Below are 24,569 nucleotides of genomic sequence, written 5' to 3' on the forward strand. Positions count from 1 at the left end.
ACACACACACACACACACACACACACACACGTACATTCCATGATGAGTAAGGACATAATACATCATACATCTTTGTAAAAGGTTATTTCCCATCAGTGTCATACCAAAACCTTAAAACTGAAAGAAGCTGTTGCTAAACTGGCTCTATGTTGTAATTCTCACCGTTTCTTGGCAAATACAGGCAAAGTCAACAAGTCTTTACTGGCCTTTATAAACTAAATCAAATCAGTGAAACAGCGCAATTCTAATCAGTTTATTCTTCAGTCCAAGTGGACGTTTGTGTTAAATCTAAAGAAATTCCCTTGAGGTGTTCTTGAGATATCGCATTCATGAGAATGAGACAGATGAGGTCACACAGACCTTGACCTCTGACCACCAAAATCTAATCAGGTCATCATTGAGTCCAAGTGAACGTTTGTGCCAAGTTTGAAGAAAACCCTTCAGGTATTCTTAAGATATCACATTTACAAAATGAGACAGATAAGGTCACATGAACCTTGACCTTTGACCTATGACCACCAAAATCTCATCAATTAATCATTGAATCCAAGTGAACGTTTGTGCCAAATTTAAAGAATCTCCCTCCAAAGTGAGATATTGCATTCACAAGAATAAGACAGACAAGGTCACAGTGACAATGACCTTTGACCACAAAAAAAAAAAACAGTCAGTTCATCCCTGAGTCAAAGCGGACATTTGTGCCAAAGTTGAAGAAATTCCTTTGAGGCGTTCTTGAGATTTCACGGTCAGAAGGAGGGGATGTACATACATACGTAGAACATACGGACAGACATAAACCGTCCAGCCACGGTTATCACCGGAGAGACGGCATAAAAAAGAAGGAAGGAATTGGGGGAATCTCAAGTATCTTTCACCCATCAGAAGACTCTTTCTGGAAAACACTACAGTTTATTCATTTTGCAATTACTGCACACCTGTCTACCACAAATCTATATTATTTTATTTTATATTCATACGTGTTATATTTTATCTCTATATTTTAACTTCTGTACTATCTTTAGTCGTATATTCTCAATTTTTCTAAGATTTTCATTGCTAACAACTGCTTCTCCCTAATTGTCGTGCGTATGACAATAAATAACTTGAACTTCCTGGCATGTAATGAGCATTGAAGTCTCACAGTTCCAACATTTTATGTTTACCTTTCATAAAACCTAAAGTACTTTTTTTGTCTTGCTCACAGGGGTGAGCAAAACACAGAATTTCAAGTCAGTCATAAATCATCACTGTAAAGCCCCATGACTAAGACCTCTGTTGACTGAAACAGAACTGCAGCTGAGACTCAAATGACAAATAAAGAACCAGAGTCAGTCACACAAGTCTCTCACAGGACGGTTGCTGAGGTGCTACAGTGAAGAGCCCCAGTTTAAAAAATCCCCATCAGCCTAATCCAGGTGACGCTGTGTGAATGAGTTCAGTCATGTTTGGAGAGACTTACAGTGATTTGGCTGAGTCCTGCCAGCCTCATGGTGAGCGTGGGGGACATGAAGTATTTGAAGGCGAGGTCCAGGCTCTCCTTGTCGAAGCACAGCGCGCTGTCCAGCGGCTCCTTCACCGTGCTCCACATCAGGTCGGCCATGTTGCGCGCCGCGCTCTGCCGCAGCTCCTGGTCCGACAGCTTACACAGATACCTGCAGACAGACAACCAAAACTTAATGAGTTAAGACACAAAATTCACTGAAATAACTTAAACTTACTGCTCTGAATGCTAATGTCTGGACACAATGAGGTTCTGTGTTATGAGCAGAGTTTTAAGTACAACATTTAAGGTGCTAACAGTTTTTTTAATCAATACATTTGACTTGATGTGGGTTTTCTAATTCAGGGTTCCTACAGCTTAAGGCAAGTTAGATTTAAGACTCTGCCTTCTGTAATGCCACTCCTACTGAAATTAAAAAACAGCTTTACAATTATCAAAATAAATGAAATGACCTCAGGGTTAGCAGGCCCCCAGGAAGTGTGCGGGGCTTTGAAGCCAATTATTGTAGTGGCCAAACATTGTGATTACAACTTCCCTGTCCATCAAGCATTGTCCTGCGGCCCAAAAAGACTTTACCCCACAGACTCACAAACATCTGTAAATCAGTGGAGACATTTTTTGAGCATCACAACCCCTGTGAAATGACTCCTTTCACTATCTGGATTTAATCCATAACATCTGGAAAGTCTAGCAGAGCTGTACGATGTATTATTTTATCTTGATTCAAGTTAATGAAGGGCTAAAGCAGAAGTAGTTGGCTCGGCTGGTGGAAGTCTCCAGTGCACCTGCTATTTGGGACGCACAGAGTAGAAGCAGTGACCAATCATTTGGGTAACTTTATACGCAGCATTTGAACCATTTTGGCTTCATGTGCCCCTGAGTGGGTGGCACAGTGGTTAGCAATGTCGCCTCACAGTTCCCAGATCGAACTCAGGGTGGGGGAGCTCTTCTGTGGAGAGTTTGCATGTTCTCCCCGTGTCAGCGTGGGTTTCCTCCAGGTGCTCCAGCTTCCTCCCACAGTCCAAAGACATGCAGGTTAATTGGTGACTCTAATTTGTCCGTAGGTGTGAATGTGAGTGTGAATGGTTGTCTGTCTCTATGTGTCAGCCCTGTGATAGTCTGGTGACCTGTCCAGAGTGAACCCTGCCTCTCACACAATGTCAGCTGGGATAGGCTCCAGCCCCCCCCTCCAGGGTTTTCTGGGCTATTCTGTGCTTTCAATCTGTGTGTGCAATTCCTTGATTCCCATCATGCAGAGTCTGAAAAACTTTTGGCATAAAATACTCCAAGCATCTGCATTGTCTTGTACCCTTTTCAGCAATGCCTGAACTCTAGATGAATATGCACTCCCTCATGTTGTCCACGGTACAGTGACAGCTAGTGGTGGATCCTCAGCTCTGCTCAATTCATTTCTGAACCTTATATTTGTCCTTTTTTTTGTCTTTTCTTATTTAATTGACACTGTTTGACCCCTGGAAGACAAGTGATTACTTTGTGAAAACTAATGGGGAATGCTCTCCTAAAACAAGCTTCTCAATCTAGTGTTTTCATTACGACTGTTTTAGCAGAAACATCGACACCCTGTTCAAAATTCACCACCAGCACTTCTGACTGCAAAGAAATCCAGCAGGAGGACTTAGAGTAAGTGGTGGGCGGCAGGCCAACACTTATCACAACTGTGATAATGACAAAGACGGTTGGACCCGACAAAAACATCACAATTCACTCCCTCATTTCTGACTGTGAATCAAACTTTTCAAACATCTGAAAAACTCTGTAACTTCTGAGATTCATTTCTAATCACATTACTTCTTTCAGCTCTGTGTGGGCGAACATTGAGAGATCTGATCAACAGCAGAGTGCTGCTGACTCATCCAGTCTCCACTCTGAGCCGGGACAGTTGGTTTGTGGTTTTCAGATCTTTCCTGATGAGCTGGGAGGCTACAGTTGCTTGTTTGTGTTTCGCTGATCAAACACACTTAAAAGGACAAACAAGTTCAAAGACCTCATCAACAGAATCAACATTTGAGGGGGGGACAAAGCTTCAGGAAATGTAATTTTGAATTGTCTAATCAGTCATACTAAATGACAACCTTTAGGAAAAAAATAAGCACAAACTCTGTATGCAATGGTAGATAGATCGTAGATAGCAAATGTACGTGGTATGATAACCGTCAACTTTTTCATCATGATATACATTAAAGCCGGTATATCGCAGAACTGAGTGTCAACCAAGACTCAGGAGGGAATTCCCAAAGACTGAACTGTGGCCACTGATAGCAACATAAATTGCACATCACTTGCAACCGCTACCTTCCTCGACTCGAAGTCCGATTTACAAAAGATATTGTGCTGATGATGTTACAGCACAGATACACCCATAAAGTTTTACAGCTGAGTGCATTTTGTCCATTTTGTGTCGGGTTGCAATTATTTATGTGGCAAAGTATAAATGTAGCCTTTGCCTTTGTATTTGGGATTTAATATCCCAGTCTGTCAGTGTACTATAGCTCACACCAACTACGCTACTAACTTCACTGTAACTGTGTGTGGCTGTTAGTGCTGATCTTTGTGATTGTTTTTGCAGTGAGGCTCATTTGCATAGAATTGCCAATTTTGCAACCAATCTAAGATTAATACCTTATTTAAATACATGCAAATAGCACATGAGCACAGACATGTTTGCCTGGGCAGAGTCCTGCACTGTGTAGGGTACCCACGTGTAACCTATGGGTAGCCCGCAAAATGTTATAGGATAAAAATATGTTTATATATATAAATTTACAGGTACGGGCACGGGTAAAAATGAACTTCACGCAGGCAGGCAGTAGCTGAGAACAAAAATATATATTTTTTAATATTCAGAATAAAACAAATGAAAAAGATGTGCAGTGTGTGTGTAATATTGTGACATCTAAATCACTATAATCAATCCATAATCCCTTTTATCTTGAAAGTCAATGACACAAGTCGAACCTTTGACCCTGTCGTCACATTCGTTACCGACGTGAGTAATGAAACTTTGCAGCCTGAGGATGAGGTGGCAGCCTACATGGAGTTCAAGACACCCAAAGAGGATCCTTTGGATGTATTATGGTGGTGGAAGGAGCATGCTAAAATGTTTCCTAACCTGGCAGTGAATGCGCTCAAAGTTTTTGCCATCCCGGCATCGAACGAAGCCTCTGCTGGATTTGTTATTCAAGAACATAGAACCCAGCTTTATGTGAGGGACTGTAGCTTGTGTGCGTTTAATCACGGGTGCGGGTCGTGTCTTGGGACTTTTATTAACAGGTGTGGCAGGGGCTGCTTTGATTCAGACATAATAACGGGGAACAGGTTAGTTCTGGTACTGAGCTTTACGAGTATGGGAGGACCTGTGCAGGGGTGCATTTAAACTTTTGTGGGTGCGTTGAGAACTATACAGTTTCTTCTTTCTCGTCTTATTTGTGCAGGTTTAGCGACCAAAAAGCCCACAGAATCCTTTCGTGAATTCACAAGAGAAAGTCTACAGCTATGCTCGCGGCTCTGTCAGGCATCACCATGTTAATATACTGACTATGACGATGCAAGCATTTAACATTTGTAAATTAGCTTTAAAACAAAGTACAGCTGATGGAATGTCATTGGTTTTGAAGGTATATGGTCATAAATCAAAGCCTGATGATGACACTGGATTTAAAGTCAGGTGAGTCAGCTTTAGTCTGGACCAAAGTGGTTGACTTATCGATCCCTTGTACCAAAGAAAGGACCAAAAGGTTTCACTGAATGCTCAGATTTTGTACTGATCCTAACTTGTTCTGTGATCAGTTTGTTTCTCATTTAAGACACACCTTTTGCTAATTTTTTATGTATTTCATTTGGGCAAAATTCTCGTATAGCGGCTTGTGTGTAGACCACAATTAAGTAATTTGAAGTTACGATTACCTATCAAGTTTTAAGTGAGTGTGAAATACTTTTGGCACCATTTCTGGCTTTTGTACATTTTTAGCATGGATCCAACCCATTGTTTTGTAAATGAGACTCCTGGTCCATTTGTGTTGAAAACAAAGAGACCTCTGCAGATAATTCAGTAAAAAAAAAACCTCCTGACCAGCGAACACTGAAGGAGTTCTAACCAGAATAAGTTTCAGCTGGTTGCAATCTGCTATCCTCACTGCTAGATGTCAAAAAATCCCCTAAATTTTACATACTGGAGTCTGTACCATACTTAAAGCTTTCCTGGGCACACACTTTTAAAGCTTCAGTGTTTTTTTCAGTACTGAGTGTTATATAGTTTTTTGTGTTTTCGTGTAAAGCTTTGCTCAGCTATGAATCCACGTTAACATACCTAATCCCTCATCTTGTCACTCCAAGCAAGTGTGCTCATGCATCTTTGTCTTGCATCATGTGCTGCTGGTGTGTGTTGCCCTTTAGAGTCTGGCTGCTGAAGCTGGATGACAAAGAATATTCTCCTCTTCAGTGCAGAAACAATTTGGGCCAATCTCAGAGCTCTTCATGACAATAACGTTTGCAATTTTTAAAAACTGAATTGTGGTGAGTTTGAAACATCAACACTGTTTCCAGGGAAGATGGTGTTTTAATAAAATCCGGGAATGACCCTTTAATCGTCGTTCCTGTTAGAGTAATCATTGTATTCCACCGCTGTGTGTCTCAGCTCAGTGAGACAGAAGAGGCGGCGGAGCATCAGCTTGCCTGCATCACATGACCGGGCCTGCCGGCGCTCTGTCTCCTCTAGGGTCATGTGAGGAGAGGTTCACTGGAGGCCTGGCAACTGTTGCCATGGTGACAGAAGCTCTTCCTAGCAACACATGTGTGGCAGTTTGGTATTTGGGGGAGAGAGCACGAATGAGCGAGGTGCACTGACTGACTGAGTGAGAGAGATGGAGAGGGAAAGAGCTGTGAGACAAAATCGACCACGTCTGGTTTTCTCACTTCAAATGGCAGCAAACATCGATGGAGAGACACACCTAAACTCGCACGCTTCTCCAAAGCATCTAAAAAGGTGCTATAAGTGCGTTTTTAATATCTGGCAGTACAGAATAACAAAGGATTGATCAGATTACTGATGAAGACCTGGCAGCCATATCTACATTTCCATTTTGTTCTGATTTAAATCAAAAAGCTTCGCTCAAATCGTCTGCAGAAGCTACATTTCTTCCAGCCTGATTTGGGCGGAGGAGCTGTTGGATGCTGGGCTGACAGGGAGGCAAGGTGATCAACAAAATGGCAGCTACTCAGTCATATACAAACCAGGCACTCAGACAGGCCTGCGGCTGTGTGCAGGAGCTCAGAGTTAAACTGGAAAAATGTTTCTCTTACTGGGGAAGATCCATGACTGGAGGATGCAGAATTTCCTAATTCAATTTATGTTACCGAACAAACAGAAAAGGTGGTCTTTGCACATCTGTGTACAGACAGGTGCGTGGGAAATAGATTTCCTACTACCCAGAGATAACTGTATTTAAATTGTATTAAGTATGTTGAGGGGAATTCACCTTTCTGGGTCTTAAACTGGGCTTAGACTACAGGAGTTTTAAAATCAGGTTGCATCATAAGGAGAAACTCAATAATGGCACATTACACACTACAGGATATTATTAAGGTGGACTGGATCTACCAGGTGTGTTTGTGTATAGTTTTGTTCATTACTTGGTCCCAAGGCCTGGCTGATTATTCTGTGTGTGCATGTATACATGTGCAGGCTTATTATCATTTGCTTTATGAAATGCCTGATAAAGACTTCCTGCGTAAAATGCAGCTATTGTACCAACAAGCACGTGCAACAACTCTGAATGACAGCAAACAAATTTACCAGCATGTGACTGCAGAAAATGTAAAACTTTGTTCCCTCATAAAAGCAAACTGTAGCATCTGTTAACACTTTGACATGGCTGGAGTGAACTCACCGTATTACATAGGTGCGGAACGGTATGATGTGCTGCATGACCGCAGGAATGTGCAACCATATTCGGATCTGTGTGGAGGAGCACACGACACAAATTATTTAACATGAAACACATGAAAACACATCAGATGGGCGTCCTTAAAAACTTCAGGTGGCTCAAACAACGTGTGGACAGGTTAGTGGAGGATTTCTTACATGATTGTTGTATTAAACTGAGTTAGATTTAGCCTGGTGTCCCTAATAAACTGGCAACTGGCAAAACAATATCAAGTATCATCAAAATAATATCGAAATCTTTCATTTGGTTAGAATTTATTGACTTTCGAGTGTTACATTTGAGTTTTAGACATATATCACAGCAAGAGGGAGTTGATGACTGTGTGTTTGTGTCTGTGGACTCACGTTGGAGACGATGGTGATGAAGGCGTGTGCGATGGGGAAGGGGAGGCTCTCCGGAGTGCCCGACTCGAAGCACTCCTTCATGAGAGAGAGGCCATGCTTCCCACAGAACAGACAGACGTAACGCAGCAGATGCAGAGGAACCTCCACGTCCTGGACAATAAGGGGACACAACATAAGATACATCTCATGAAGTCATGATGCATTATCACAAGCTGTGTCATATTCTTCTTCCACTTGTGCTCATTTACAGTCAGCTGTGAAGTGTTTTTTTTGCAGAAGGAAACACAAAAATGTTTTGGTGCACATAGCGGAAAAGCACTCGGCGTCATTGTTGTTTTTTCCATTGTCCAATCAGATGAACTATGAGGCGGGCCCTCTGTGGTGGCGAAACGACAGGTGGTAGCTCACATGGTTTGTGTTGAGCTAACTTTAGCTCGCTATCAACAAGCTGCAAGACATATCTCAACCAATTGCTGCCTCAGCTACTTCTCGTTTGTCCAAGTGTCTGGCCAGGCGATTGACAACAGATTGTCAAACTCTCCTCGACTCATCCTCAGATAAGCCTTGAACCGACAAGTCAAGCTCCTGGACCAGCTGCTGGTACTCCCTGTGATTTCTCCTCTTTCTGAGGGTCTCATGCACCCACACAGATCTCCATTTCTCTGTGTCCAACGTTCTATTTGGTACAAGCAAATCAAACTCACACCACCCCCACGGTACAGTTCACTTAACCTGTGCCTTGTGAACACAAAGTGCTCCAGGTTCATTTTGCTCTTTGCCATTTGACGCAGGACGAGGAGTAGTTTGGTCCACCACGGAAGATACTGACATGTCTCCAGATGTGGAATGTAGAATACATCAAATGACAACTGACTAGCACTGACACGCTAAGGTTATCCTCCAATTCTAAGTTCATCTGACAGCCAGGGGCTTCATAACCACGCTGCAGTGCCACGTCAATATATATATTATAAACAGGCTATAGTGTGAACGGAAAGAGAACGGAGTCCTTTTTCTGTTGGTCCACTTTAAGAGGACTGAGTTCGGTTTGTTTAAAAAGGACTAGAGTTGCTGGAGAACTTGCCAGTGAATGAGTGAGACAGAGCTGTGCAGAGTGTGAGAGAGGAGAGATACACACTGGTATGTGTCATGTAATGGAGCTTGACCCTATATCGATATAAACGGTGTTGTCCAAATTTATAAGCCCTTGTACAAAGTCATTGCACGTGCTACAGCGGCCATGGGTTCAATTCCTGTCTGTCCTGTCTACTGAAAGGCAAAAAAGTCATCTAAAAGAAAAAAAAATGATCTGATGCATTTCTTAACAATTGCTTCTGTTGAGCAGTTTAGATTCAAAACATTTCTTTCTGGGTTTATGTGAGTGTGATGGAAAGTGTGGTGTCGTCGTGCCAATTTTGGTGCACATGACAATAAATCACAAACTTGTTTTGACTTGATTGAGACTCTAAAACAGTAAATGAAATCAGTGTATTTTAATTCAGGTACATGATTTGTTTTTAAGTTGTGTGTCAGTTATTTTGACCAGTAAAAACAGTAAAAGCTGGGAGTTTTTTTCATAGTTGTCCGGCTCATTTTTCACACAGCCTGTTCTCAAATTCATCCCACCCCTGAGCTTAATGAAACTTTATTACGGTGGGAAGGTAAAAAGCCATCGAGCTAGCAGATTATCCAGAGACGCATTACTGCTCTCTGAGGGACAGTGACTTCATCTGCAGAAAACCAAACCATATTGAAGAAACGGAAACTCACCCAGCAGAGCTCTTTTACTGTTTCTTCCACAATACGAGCCCTAACCTCCGTCTACTGCATTCCTTTCTGAAACATAGTTATTAAACTGATTCTGATCTCTTAAAAATTTCATCTCAGAACACAAAGAGCAGCATCAGGAGCGCAGGCCAATGAAACCCTGTTACCATGGAGTTTATGAGGCTCAGCACACTGTAATAATGTGGGCGTCCATTTGACAAAACAAACCACAGAGGGCAGGAAATGTGGACAATACTTAGCTAAACAGAGAACTGTACTCAATTCGAAAAAGTCAACATACTGACTGACATGAACCAAAACTGTGATATCAGGCCTTCCTGATACAAACAGTCTGCCTCTGTGAGTCAAAACTGAAAACATGAACGGTCTTTTTCCAGAAAAACATCTGACATAAACATGAGTTACTATTTTCTTAAAGATATTCCATGTAGGATTTTTCTAAAAAACACTATATAGACTCACACAGAAGTAATCCCTCTCAATCATCACTTATGTGTGTGTGGCAGAAACGCTTCCCTCTGCCTGGATTTTTTTATTTTCCTCTTATTTTCTGTGTTTGGGATGTTTGTGGCCGTGTACCCCCACAGTGCTCAGGCAAAGTCGGGACTTTATGAAAAGGGTAGCAACCAGGTGCCAGACTGTAAACAGCAGGCATCTCAGAGATACAGCGCCGAAAAAATGCAAATACAGCAAAGCAAAACGCCAAACAGTGAATCTGGGGTTGGCTTTCACTTTCAATCTTACTGGAGACAATCCTGCCTGCATAGTATACCTTTAAGTCTTGGATACTTTTCTTTACCTGGTGTGATATTTGCTGCCTTTGTTAATAGCAGTAATCTAGACATCTAGACATCTAGAAGAGACACATGCCTTTTGTACATCAGTTTCTGCTTTTGATGAGGAGGAAATGTATTGTTAAATTTTTACAAATTTAAAGGTGATTCACCAAATTGAAATGTCGTCTTTTCAAAATAACTGATAGCTCCTGTGTTTGATTCGTTGCAAATCTACTTCACATTTTGGAGGGCTTTCCATCCCATATGAAGTCCTTTACTTCACTGATATTAAAAAGAAGTGAGCAGAGTCCACAGGACGGAATAAATTTAAGCTGTGCCACCCAACAAAGAGCGGATCGCTGCAACGTGAAGCCTTAGATCAGACGTTTATATTTGGATACTCAGCTGCGTGAGTGTCATGTTTCTGATAACCTCTCAGGTCAGGAGACAATAAAAACTTCCCCATACATTAGATGCAAAATTGATTTAAGATCAGCACATAAATTAAAGAATAAGGATTTAGTCTGTTTATTCAGAACTACTCGTAACACACTTGAGCAGACAGTACTTCAGTCTGAGTCAAAAGTGTACAACTATACCATCAAATGTGCTATTAACTTCACGTGTATTTAATTACTGTTACCACTTTTTAAAGGCCATGCAGCAACGCCTTTTCCAATTTCTGGAACACCATTTGCTCTTTAACAAAGCCCAGTTGTGCCACTGAGGCATGATGGGATGAACACTACACTACTAGTAACCGAGAAACTAAAAAATTTTTTGGCGTACACGCTAGGCGAGCAATTCTCATTTGACTGAACAGGCGCCATCTTGGGGTCCATTATCTAATCCTTGTAATACATAAAGTTAGTTATACCTGCAGTAGAGACATGGTGTTACCTCAAAGCTCAGGGATGAACTGATCATCAGCTAATGACATTATTTAGAGAGGTCCAAAATTAGGTTAGAGAAAGTCCCGTTCAGGACCGGCACGTGCAAAGCTGCATAGCAACAGTAACTTCGGGGGGGTGGGGCTTAGCAAGAGGTAATGTTGGGTATTGCACAAAAGTAACTAATAAATGTATGTAATCGCATTACTTTTCTTACTAGTAGAGTAATGATGAATTGATTTAGTTCTGGTAGAGCTGCACAATAATGGCAGAATGACCATTTCTGGAAGGCCGTTTACTCTTTCACAAAGCTCAGCTGTGCCACTGAGGCATGATGGGATGACTGCCCGTAATCAGTAGGCCGCACAACCTGGAAGTAACCCAGGGGCTATAGGTTTTTTGGGTTTATTCCCTAGGCGAGCAATTTACATTGGACTGAACAGTTGCCGTCTTGGAGTCCATTATTTAGTCCTTCTAATACATCTTTTAGCCATTAGTGTCCATGGTTATATCTGCAGTAGAGACATGGAGTTATTTCAGAGCCAAGGACTGAACTGAACATTATTTTGAGAGGTCAACTTTGAGGGGGGTATTACACTAAAGTAACTAATAAATGTATGTAATCCCATTACTTTTCTTACTAACAGAGAAATGATGACGTGACATAGTTCTGGTAGAGCTGCACAATCATGGCAGAATGATGATTGTGATTATTTTGTTCAACACTGAGATCAAAATTCCATATTTGGTTAGGTTTACTAAAAAACTCACTATTGAGTATTTTATTATAATAAACGTCAGGCGCAGCTGCTGTAAGTGACAGAAGTCGATTATTATTTTTAGTTAATCATCCAGAAAGTTTTGAATGTCACACTGGGATATTAACGTCTGAGCTGGTGACAGACATCAGACAGACACTGCTGTCCACACAACTGCTGCTGAGTAAAGATGACTTTCAGACATTTTTTAGACAACTCATAGAAGGTGACTCAGTGAAAACTGGTGTTACTAACAATGAAGTATTTCTCCTCCCAGTCCAGGGCCCATGATGAAGCACTTTTTTCCTGTTAATCTGTCCTTGGGCCTGCACAAACCTGCTTAATTTAATTTCCACAGAGTATGCATGCTGACCTCGGATAGGAACCAAAACTAAAGAGTGGAAGGAGAGAAGATGTGACCAATGAACTTGCATCTGTTCAGCCAGTTATATGACACTGTTTGGCACTAACGGGCCCCTGATGTCTTCTGAACATGCCTCAGCCCTACATCTACTCTTCATCATCACCCCTGCTCCTGCTCTGGATGCAGTACAGCTGTCGGATTTGGGGCCAGGAGCTTGTTCGTGAAGCTTCCCAATAAAACAGTTTCAGGATTGAATAAATTACAGAAATACAACCATCACAAGAACAGGACGACAGAGACGAAGTTCACTCTTAAAGCATTCTGCACACAGTTGTTCCCAAAGCAGCTTATAGTGAATTAGGCGATGGGAGTTTCATTAAAATGAATAGGGAGGTCTGTGGTTGTTGCAGCAGACTGTCATCACTGGTCTGAACTGGCCCTTCAACAACATGTTTTTGAGGGATCATTTCCAGCTATAGGTGTCAGGCGATGGACAGGAAGCAGAGTTTACACTTCACTTGACTCAGAGAAAAAAAGGAAAAAGTAGATTTCTTACGTTCATGTCGCAGAAGGAGCCGAGGATGTTGCTCTCATGAGCAGATATGTCCTGAAGAAAAGAAAAAGAGACCGTGAGATCAAAGTTGTAGAGGTCATACATGACAATAAAAACTTGTGTCAGCCTGAGAGAGAGTAATTCTTATTTGAAGGCAGAGTCCTGTTCAGTTGTTGAATTCTGATGTTTCTGAATTACGGGCCATTGTGCTCACATTCAAAGGGCGTTAAAAAGAGCTTGAGCAGAGAATAATGTGTTTTGGTTTTCAGCAGAAAAGCTACAATGGACCGGTGTGTTTACACCACAGGGCACTGACAAAAACACACCTCTGTGAGTGTGAAGAAACAGACTGATCTAAACAGAGGCGGACACATTCCTGTCTTATATGGTAGAGACAGATATCCATATTGTAGAGTTTTAGGAAATCCAACATATATACTTAAAGAACTAGTTCAGTGTTTTGGTAAATATGTGTATTTGCTTTGTTTCGTTTTGCTAAGAGGTGATAAAATCAATATCACTCTTACATCCAGAGCTAGAGCCAGGAGACGTTTAGCCTAGCTTAGCATATAAACTGGGAGCAGGGTAAAACAACTAGCCTGGATAACTCCAAACTTACAAAAATATGCCTCTAAAGTTGTTGTTTTTTCAGAGATATTTTTTGCCTTTAATCGATAGGACAGAGAAGTGTGAAAGGGGGAGAGAGAGAGGGAGTGACATGCAGCAAAGGGCCACAAGCTGGAGTTGAACACGGTCCGCTGCGGCAACAGCCTTGTATATGGGCCGCCTGCTCTACCACTAAGCCACTGAAGCCCCATATGCCTCTAAAGTTTAGTAATTATCTCAACATATCTCCTTTGTTTAATCTGCTCACAAACAAAAATATAAAAACTTGAAGTTGTGGTTTTACTGGAATTAAATGCTAATTTCTTGGTGGCCAACAGCAGGACTTGTAACTGACCAGGAAGTGAGTGTCTTATTCCTAGGACACATCAGACGGGCACTGAGCAAGTGTTCAAGATAGCTTAATAAACTAAGGTTGATTATCATTATGTTCCTTAAGTCTTCCACCGTCCAAGTGGACCAATGACCCAACACAGTGGCAAGATATTGTTTATCAGGACATCTATATATGATTGGATCACCAGGTATCTTTAGGCTGTTGTCTTAATCGACTTACCATGCTGCTATACCGTATGACTGTTACGTTACTAACGTAAAAAATAACGTAATATACCTGTCACCAGCATCATTTGGCGATTTACCAAACTGCGTAAAAGCCTAGGTTAACCTGCTACACAACCATTTTTCAGCCCTTTCACGTTTCTCTCCTGATGTGACGGCACGTTTCTTTCCCCCTAAAAAGGACACAGAGTTGGCGATGACGCAACATTGGTCTAGCTTGGAGCCAAAGCCCGAGCTGTTGTCTTCCATCTTTTTCACAATATGGCAGGGAAACAAATTGGAGATCAGCGTTTTTGGATTTATTGTTGGTACAACCTACTGCACTGGTTTGTTTTAAGTAGAAATTTGGAGACATTTTAAACCTTCCATGTGTGTACGCTGATGCCGTCTACATGAAACTTTGGATTGTATTCCCTCTAAAGGACGCGTGGTGATGATAGCCTACTCTGGATGACGGATTATGCCTTAACCAATCCAACCAACCAATACAGCTGGTACTAGCCTGTCAGAGAGAGCGTAGGGCAAATCATGCATTTGCCATTCTAGGGAAAAAAACACAGCAACCAGGAACTGCATTTGCAAAAGTGGTTAAAAATGTATTTGCCATAATTTAAAAACACAAATCGTTTGTCCAACACAGAGCACCAAGTTAATTTTTACACTGTAAAATGTCTGGCTCAGAACACATCTTAGTTTCAATGCTATAAAAAGAATATTTAAAGGATTCCTATCAAAATTGTTTAAAATGCATTTATGTTAAATTATCTTCATATGATTTTTTTTATTCTCAAATATGAATATCACTGTCAGGTTAGAAAATAGAGCACTTGTCAGGCTGTAACCTGCAGGTATGGTGGTGTGTTAGGTGTGTGTGTGTGATGTGGGTCATGTCCTCACCTCTATGGTGGGGTGTGTGTTGTGTTTGTAGGCTGTGTAGAGGGGGAACTGGATCTGGAAGATCTTGGCGGCACACAGCAGCAGTTTCTCCCTCTCCTCTGTGCTCCAGGAGCTGAACGGGTCCTGGCTGTCACTGCCACCGCTTGCTCCGACACCACCATCACCACCCCCTGACCCACTGCCGCTCTCCCCAGGACCCAGTGCTTCCATCTGGGCTTCACATGGCTGGTTGGCCCCCTGAGCCTGCCCTTGACCCTGGCTCTGGGTCTTATTCTGGTTCAGGTCGGGGGCGTCAGCGTCCTCTTCAGCAGAGTCTCTCTCCACATTCACAGGTTCGTCCTCCCCGGGTGAGGACGGCTGGGGGAGGGGCCCGGGTGCAGCCTCGTTCCCGCTCCATTCAGACCCCACCCCCTCACCCCCGGCTCCTTTATGGGTGTGGTCCTGGACACTGCAGAGGCGGTCTCTCAGGCTGCTGATCTGAGCAATGACCAGGTTGATGAGGGCGTAGACCAGCTGATTAAAGACCTCCAGGTGCTTGTACTCCTTGAAGCAGCAGAGACATTGTCTGACGACACAGAGGAGAAGAAACAGGAAGTGTTAAAAAAGCAATCAACATGGCTGCAGAGCTTCACTCTCAAGTCAGTCAGGTACTGTAATTATGGAGCTACGAATGAGGAAAATAACTGTGACGTCATTTGTGACATTCTGACAGGGATAAAAATACAAAACCAAGGAGGAAATAAATGCGCTATATCTAAAAGAACTCACTGACATGTAACCTGCTCAAGAAACAGTAAAACTTGTCTCTGAACGTTTCAGTAACCAGTGTTCTAACAGTCCACAGCCTGGGCAGAGAAGGAGCAATGAAGTTGAGGTTGGAGATGGTGGAGTTTGGGCAGATGGTCCAAAATGGTTTTCAGAGTTTTGACTTGATGGAGCTGGCGTTTAGCCTTTCAAAAACAACATTTTCACTGCAGTCAAATAAACTGTTGGCTGTCCCACTTGCTGCACACAAAGGGACGCACACACCTGTATTAACCATGAGTGTTTAAGGAGAAGTAGATACAGCTTGGAGGCGGAATCCCGTTCATTCCTATTAAAGTTGCTCAGTGGAGCATGATGCCAAAAAGTTCAACTGTGCAGGTGAAATTACATGGATGATCTGCACTGTGCGGCCCATAGAGCTTCCAAACCTTATTTGTCCAAATGGATTTAAGTCTGACAGTGAAACAAGTCATTTCTCAAGGGTTGTGATGCTAAAAAAAATATCTATCCATTGATTTACAGACATCTGTTTCGCCATGTTACTCAATGGTAAAATCTTTTTGGGCCACATGGCATCACCTGACAGATGTTACTCAACTGTTTGGCCACTACGAAAATTGGCTTCAAAGTCCGGCGCGCATCCTGGGGGCCTGGTATACACAGGGCAGACTAACAGCACCATAAATTATATTAATATAACCTCAATAACAAAATTGCAAACAAATTTGCATAAAAATGTTTCTGTCCAATCTTTGGATTTCACAGACTCAACTTTGCTTCCAACAAACTCAGCTCAATCTAAGAAGTCTAAATTTTTTTGACTGCCACTTAAGATGACAATAGATGGAGTCAAATTTAAAATACAACACTTTCATTCAAGTTTTTTATTCACACAGAAAACTGAGTGTGTGCGAGTACACTGATGTTTTGCCACGTCTCAGTGCACCTCTCACACATCACTGAAGTTAAAGTACAGCATGCGTCACCGGCAAATTCTTACTTTGAACAAAGATGGAAGCATGACACACTCACAACTAAAGCACAGCCTGCCCAAGGATGGAGTGCTTCTTGGTAACATTTAAACAAATGAGTCAGCAAAATTTTGAATGTTTAGGTCAGCGACTTCAAGTCTCCTTCATTACACCAAATATAAAACACTCCAGCTGGATGAATAAAACAGAACAAATCATTATTACTCAGGAGCTTCATTTACTGACAGAGCAGATCAGATGTTTCTGCTCCCATAAAACAAGAATCATTTTTCTGATCAGACATACAATAAAACTTCACATCACAGTGAAGCCACACTCACACCTGAGAGACGCCCTCCAAACCACCAGATTTAATGCCTTGCTCGTAGGTAGCTGGACCCCAGCTGCTGAAGACGCTGAGTCACACGATTCCAATGAACCATATTATTCCAGCGTGTAAGAAGCCATCATGACTGTTGTGTCCTCATGTCAAGGACTTCCTCATTGGTTTAGACCACTTTCAAAATGGTTTTCCAGCTTGATTTCTTCTCTTTTCTATTGTTGTTTAAAGACACACTAATCTATCGCCTGGACAGAAAACCCTGATCACACCAACTGAAGCAGGATTTATGCTACTGTCCAGGGAAGGTTTCTTGCCCCTGATCCCAATGTGAGTCATTTAATATTGGGTGTCTGCAGATACAGTCCTGATCAGATACACTTCAACTACATTAAAGTTATCAAAATAAATAAATAAATCCAGTGTCTATGCTTGACAACTAAACAGCACAGTAACTTAACACAGTGGCACAGAAACCCCACAGCTAACTGTGGGTGTGATTGCAAAGCCACACAGAGACACCACCACACAAGTGTAAATGCTCACAACAGCGTAGGCCTCATGCATGGGCTATAAATCAGCCTTAGTGACGAACGACGGACTGCTGTAGGAAAAAGCAAACAGCTGCAGGTGGCTATTACAGTTTGGAAGAACTTTGAATAATCAACACACGGGATCAGGCCAAGCAACACCACAACTTGTTGTTCTTTGAGCCTAATTACGTAAACATTATCAGCTGACTCATGTGAGAGACTTCAGAGGAAGACGCACTGACCTCTGTGTCCAGGAGCTGATGTAGCCCAGCACTCGCAGGGCATGTTCCTTCTTCAGCTGGAAGCCTCCTTCACTGCCGTCTGCATCCGATACTGAGGAGAAGCAAGAGAAAATACCTGTTAGAGAACAGCTAGACACATCTCAGGAATGAAACAGAAAAATAATATCTTTAACATTTTACTCTCTATGCACCAGCTGACTAAACACCACCAGTCACCTGCAGGCTGGTTTTAGGGGCCGTACACATCACCTTCTTTTTTGCACCCTCAAATCCATTGTTTCCAGCGTAGAATTGAAGGCACACTTAAACACCAGAGTGACACCAGAGCGACACGCATGCCTTCCCGAGCGCGACAGCTGCACTCAGGATTTCATGTTGTTTGGCTATGATCGTTGCTTGTTATGGTTGCTTCAGACGCAACCTGTGTCCATGCCCTTGAAAGTTACTGACCAATAATGGTTTATCCCTGATATTCAAGTATCAGCTTACAGTATGTTGAGACAGTCCAAAAAAAAAAAAAAAAAAGTATAGTAACGTTTATATGCTACATATTTAGAAAAATTTGACCCTTATCTACTTTAAATTCAAAGGAACGTTTCGGCTTTATTTGTGCTTTTACTTTAAATTATTTGTCATAATTTAATATCCATCGAAGATTAAGATTTACAGCCATCCTATAATTACTTCGACTGTTAACTTCAGCAACAAAATGTATTGTTTAACTGTACATCCCTCTGCAGTCTCCCACAAACTGTCTAACTTGCCCTTAATCGCAATAAATCAATTTCTGTTGCAAGTTACGAGTGTGTGCAGGAGTTCGTCTGCAAACGGTGTCCTACTCACACCTGTTTTGAATTAGATGTGCCAAGTATTCTTTTAACTGTACATCCTGCCTCAGTGCAGCACAGTATCCATGCCCCAAGTGTTTAATATCCAGATTTGTGAGATGATAAAGGGGTACTCCAGCGATTTAGTTTTGCACCTCACCCTTAAAGTATGGAGGCTCCCAAGAGAGACTTTTATTAAAATATACATAAAGAATGGTCATAATCAAAGAGGACAGAGGACAAGATATCCTGACTTAACCTCCACAAACACTAGATCCCACAATTTCCCGTAATGCCACCTGGAAAATGTGCAAACTTCCGCCCAGAGTTTGTAACACTGGCTTTCTATTATCTGTAAAAGTCTGCACACCTGCATGGAAGCAATAACTAGAAACTGGTATGAAAAGGAACACATATATATACATATATATACTGTACATATGGGATGGAAAAACTGACTGATTTTCCCTGAGGAATTGGGAGGAAACCTTTCCCAGAAATTTGGAGAAATTGTTCACCTCTGCTGCAAACGCTGAAGACGCTGTCATAATCTGGATCTGAATAAACCAAAGGNATATATATACACATATATATATATATATATACATATATATACTGTACATATGGGATGGAAAAACTGACTGATTTTCCCTGAGGAATTAGGAGGAAACCTTTCCCAGAAATTTGGAGAAATTGTTCACCTCTACTGCAAACGCTGAAGACGCTGTCATAATCTGGATCTGAATAAACCAAAGGGACACTATGGACACAGGATCAAAATGTACACCCAACTCAGTTCTCATTATCTGTTATTTTCTCTCTTTCAAAAATGTACTAAAACTCAATAAACATGTTTACTTTAACATATTGATACTGGCCTCGAAGGCCTTTATCAGATGGGCTACAGTTTGAAGGCTCCCTACAACAAAGACATTAAATATTGGCACCAGTATTCAACAGCTCCAGTCTAAAGTTACTGTTGCTGTATTGGCCTTCAAAGATCCACATCAGTCACACCCAGTTCAGAGGAATCAAGTGTCTCTACTGAATCGCTGACCTAAATTTGACAGCAAAGACAGAACACACACACACAAAAAAAAACAGCGACAATAGTTTCAATCGACCGTCTTAGCTGTGCAAGCAGTACGCTTTTCTGAACAGAACCAAAACGCTTTCAGCTCTACAAGTGAACAGAGGCTCCTCTGAGGCTTCAATGCCCGGGAGGAAGTTCACTCTCTGGGGTATGTGCCCGACAGCAGCCGTGCTGAGTAGGGTTGCAGCCATATACCAGTTTTAGGGTAACCCTTGATTTAAAAGTTGACGGTAATCATAGTGATGCGACTGTACGGAAAATGTTTTATTTTAGTTATTTTCTAAAGGCGAGACTTTTTAAACATACTTCCATTAACAAAATTAGTAAATTATAGTAATAAAACATTTGTTAAACCAAAAAAAAAACTTCTGTTCTCATTCCTTTAAGATTCATTCTGACTGATAATAGTATAAATTCTGCAATACCATGATATCATGAAATGGGGATATCTTCCGAGACAGTTATCGCACCGTGAAAATCTCATACCGTTGCAACCCAAGTGCTGAGGGATGATGATGATGTCTGTGAATGGGCACGCCAGGTGCCAACATTAAACCCAGTTTATGGCTGCAGCTCACCGTGGATATAAATACAAAGAGGGGGAGGACACCTGCACAGTGTTATCACACTCCTCAGCTCAACAGCAACTGTAGCGTTCAGACAGACTGGAGGCGTTTAAACATGAACATTCCAGCTGTGACACTCTAAGTACAGTTTAGCTAAAATGTGCTTTTGAAAGCCAACAGAGGAGAAAGATCTGAAGCCTGCGGAATGACAACATCTGTCAGAAAGGCACTCTTTGATAGAGATCTGTGTGCCACTGAGCCTGTGATGTTGGGCATTTGTCTTTTCATTTCTGTCTTATCTCCATTTCTGAAGAATTTCAGGTGGAAGAGAGGCTTTGTAACATTTCAATAAAACACTGCAACTGGATTTTGTAATTTCATTGTCTGGATTGAAGGGTAGTGTAGAAGCACAGTAGGGATTTACGGCACAACTTCACCTACTTCCACTGTGCGTGAAGAAGGGAAAAACTCCAAAATATGTGATACAAAAAACAACTTCATCATCAGACTAACACGTATTATCCTCTGGTTTGAAGGGATTCAGTATTCTGCTTCAAGAGATACAATAATTTTTAAATTAACAATCAGTATTTGGATGATAAATGGTTGAATCATTGAAGCTGTCAATCCAAAGATTAAAGGTCCAGTGTGTAGAATTTTAAGGCATATACTGTCAGGAATGGAATATAATATAATAAGTATGTTTTCTTTAGTGTAAATTTACATAAAAATACAGAACTGTTGTGTTTTCGTTACCTTAGAATGAGCCGTTTATGTATAGGGAGCGGGTCCTTGTCTATAGAGACTGCCATGTTTCACCGCCATGTTGGCTCTAGATAGAGCCCTTTGCGTCAACCACCATTGTAAGCCACACGAGCATCAGAAAAAACACTGATTTTTTAGCGTGAAGCTGCTTTATTTGGTGTTTTTATTGGTTTAGTCCCCGGGTCTGTCTGTTTTGGAGAGGAAGACACCTCTGTGGTTAATTCAGCTCCCGGTAGAAACCTTCTGAACGTCTTGATCTTAAGTTATCAGGGAAAAAAGGTGAGCACACATTAGCAGGTGCTGGAATAGCAGCCTGTCTCTGATATGCCAAACAACCTTGGAAAAACACAATTTTTTTTTTAAATGAAACTGCTTTATTCTGTGTTTTTACTTGTTTAAATCACTAGGATCATTTGTTTTAGAGAGGAGAAGACTTCTGCGGTTAATTTGGCTCCCAGTAAAAACCTCCTGAACATTTGGATCAGAAATAAGGCGAGCACAAAAAAACGCAGGTGCTGGGCGCGCAGCTTGTCTGCGATGTGCCAAACAGCGTTGGATGAACACTGATTTGTAACGTGAAACTGTTTTATTCAGTGTTTTTACTGGTTTAAATCATCTAGTCAGTTTGTTTTGGAGAGGAGGATAATTCAGCCTCCAGTTAAAACCTCCTGAACAATGAACACTTAAGAAATTCTAACCGGGATAAGTTTCAGCTGGTTGCAATCTGCAATCCTCACCACTAGATGCCACTAAAACCCCCTAGATCTTACCAACTCAACCTTTAAAGGAAAGAAGCTGAAAAACAGCTACTTTAAGTTAAAAGTATGTTAAAAAAAAACTTAATAAAATACTCAAATCAGAGGCAACATAAGCCCTACGTCCCCTAAACGTTAACTGTACATCCAAAGTGAAATTCTACATAATTGAGAGAATAATTTTACACCCAATTTAAATTTAATTTCTGTCTCCAGCTCAATACCATGTGAATTCCAAATGAAGTATGAAAACGATGAGTGACAAGCATTGTGACTACATTTCCTTCTGCATGTTGTAGTTTTGCTCAGCACTGGGTTATACGTTGTTGGTCACGTTGTAACCTCAATGTGTATGAGGCCTAATTTACCTACTTTAAGTAAACGTTCACTAAAAACAATAATGATGCCATTATTACTTCTTATGGCCCTTTTCACTGAGGACATTTTCCCCTGTTATAGTAGGAAAGGGCATCATAGGTGTCGTGAGTAACATTAACAATGGTTCTGTTGTGTCCCTGTGAGCCAGCATGAAAAATACCAGGACCCTGAAAGTGACGCAGCTAAATGGAATTCAGCCATCATTAATATTGTTATTTACACCCGTGTTTTCCTGCTGTGACACGTCAAAATGTCTTCAGCAAATGTTTATAAATTGGGACTTCAAAGTCCACTCTTTATTGTTGAAGTTGCATCATCCTGCAATTATATTTTAGCAGTTTAAGTTTGTGTGTGTGATTTAAGAGTCTTTAAACTGGAGAAGAAAGGCTGGATTTATATGATGCACTTTCCTACCCTTCCTACCCTTCCTACATGCCCACATTGCACAAACTGTTTTATACAATGATACCACAGTTTTCTACAGGCTGAATTTCATTTAGAAAATGTCAGAAAATAATGCAAATGTCACAATTTCCCTAGCACCCAAGGTGACATCTTCAGATAGTTTGTTTTGTCTGACAGCCCAACACCCAAAGATATTCACACATGAAACAGAGAAGAAACAAACCCTTGCATTTTTGGAAACCGCATGGCTCAGCCCTGTGTCAGGAAACACAGCTCCCTGTTGTAAAAGGGGATTCTGCCTCTTACATACGCACACAAACACATGCTGCTGCAGCAAATCTGAGGTCACAGGTCACCTACAGACAGAACACATGGACCTGCCAGTCTTGTAGACAGAGCTGTCACAGCTGACAGCACCCCGCTGTGGAGCCCCCCTCCAACCCACCACAACACTAGTTTGTATCAGCAGAGTTGGAAAGGCCCAACAGGCCTCGTACTGCCACAAAAATACAACCAGTTTTCACTGCTGGACTCGTGAAAAGCACACGAGCAGCAGATTTTCTGTCATGTTATTTGAGTCAGACTCCAGCCAAACTACAGCGAGGTAAAATTGTGTGTGTGGTGGTGTGTCAGCACAGAGCAACCTTTAACCTTCATACACCTTGAAGCCCAAACCACATCAAAACCTCAAACAGAGAAGTAAACAAACACGTGAACCTTTAAAGCACAAAAACACAATCTATTCATACTGTCATCTCGTTGCCAACCACTGGAAATGTTTTGTAGATTTTTTTTACATTCTGAGTACAGATGGGTATTGAACCAAAACACCTTTGATACCAACTTAATGTATACGTAGCACTGATTATTAAATGCTGTCGAATCCTCTCCAGTCCTGAATGGTAGCACTGAATCCCTGGTCAGATTTCAAATCTAAATTTCTACTAGTTTTAAGCTGTATTTTATTTAGACACAGTTCTCATGTGGCTGCTTGTGTTAAGACAAAATTAAACATTTGAAAACTTTGGGTTTTTATGGGTTTTGCAGAAAGAAAAACAAGATTACATTTCTCAAAGTAAGACGCTGAAAACAAAGTATTGTTTCTGTACTCAGAGTCGTGTATTGTACTGGCACTGGTAATGAAAATTCTCAAATGATACCCAGCTCTAATTTAAAGGTGCGACACACATTTCTGTCCATCTAACTTTACACAATGCAAGAGGACTAAAATGTTCCACACAATGACCTCTGGCATGTAAGAATGCAGGTGAAAAATAATTTAAAGCTACTGTTTGACTTCCTGTCACTGTGCAACACAATGCAACACATGCTTTGTGATGGGCATCAACGAGACAACCTGATCTGGGGTTTCCCAAAAATATACAGATATTTTGCACATCCATATTATAACGGAGACCTCTACACAAAACACACAACCAAAACCAAATCTGGCACATGAGCAGCATAGCTACAGATCATACGATAGTCGAACATCGAATACCAGAAGGTGGAATATTTTGATAAACCACAACTGTTAACATACAGAACTGGAAGCAGGCGACACGTCTCAGACAAAAACACTGAGGAAGATTCTCCTATGAGATTAACTGCTCATTAACATCTCCTATAAGACAGATGGACGTTGGACATTGTACTTCTGGTCTAAGCCCCTCACTTGTGAAGGGAATTCTTAAATCCTCCAGCACACAATGATATTTTGGACAATAGTTTGCCTCAAACTGTTTGTATTTGGCTCTTTCCTGCTTCAACACAACAATGTCTCCATACACAAAGCCAGCTCCATAAAGACTGGGTTTTTCCCAGTTTGGTGTGGAAGAACTTGACTGAGCCCTGACCTCAACTCCATCGCACACCTTTAGGATGAACGGGCACTTCAACTGCAAGCCAGG

General features: G+C 41.5%; 1 protein-coding gene across 1 annotated transcript in view; it reads right to left on the bottom strand.

The window, feature by feature from the left end:
- The window catches only part of usp34 (ubiquitin specific peptidase 34), a 74,588-nt gene that overhangs the window by 47,775 nt on the left and 2,244 nt on the right, over window positions 1-24,569 (bottom strand). The window contains exons 2-7 of the mRNA XM_050043909.1: window positions 17,871-17,961; window positions 15,020-15,584; window positions 12,941-12,991; window positions 7,809-7,958; window positions 7,408-7,475; window positions 1,460-1,652 (exon numbers count right to left, since the gene is read on the bottom strand). Of these exons, the coding sequence (XP_049899866.1) occupies window positions 1,460-1,652; window positions 7,408-7,475; window positions 7,809-7,958; window positions 12,941-12,991; window positions 15,020-15,584; window positions 17,871-17,961 (1,118 nt within the window). The remainder of the gene's footprint in view (window positions 1-1,459; window positions 1,653-7,407; window positions 7,476-7,808; window positions 7,959-12,940; window positions 12,992-15,019; window positions 15,585-17,870; window positions 17,962-24,569) is intronic.

Source organism: Epinephelus moara, chromosome 5 (genome assembly GCF_006386435.1).
Source record: "Epinephelus moara isolate mb chromosome 5, YSFRI_EMoa_1.0, whole genome shotgun sequence".
Lineage (NCBI taxonomy): Eukaryota > Metazoa > Chordata > Actinopteri > Perciformes > Serranidae > Epinephelus > Epinephelus moara.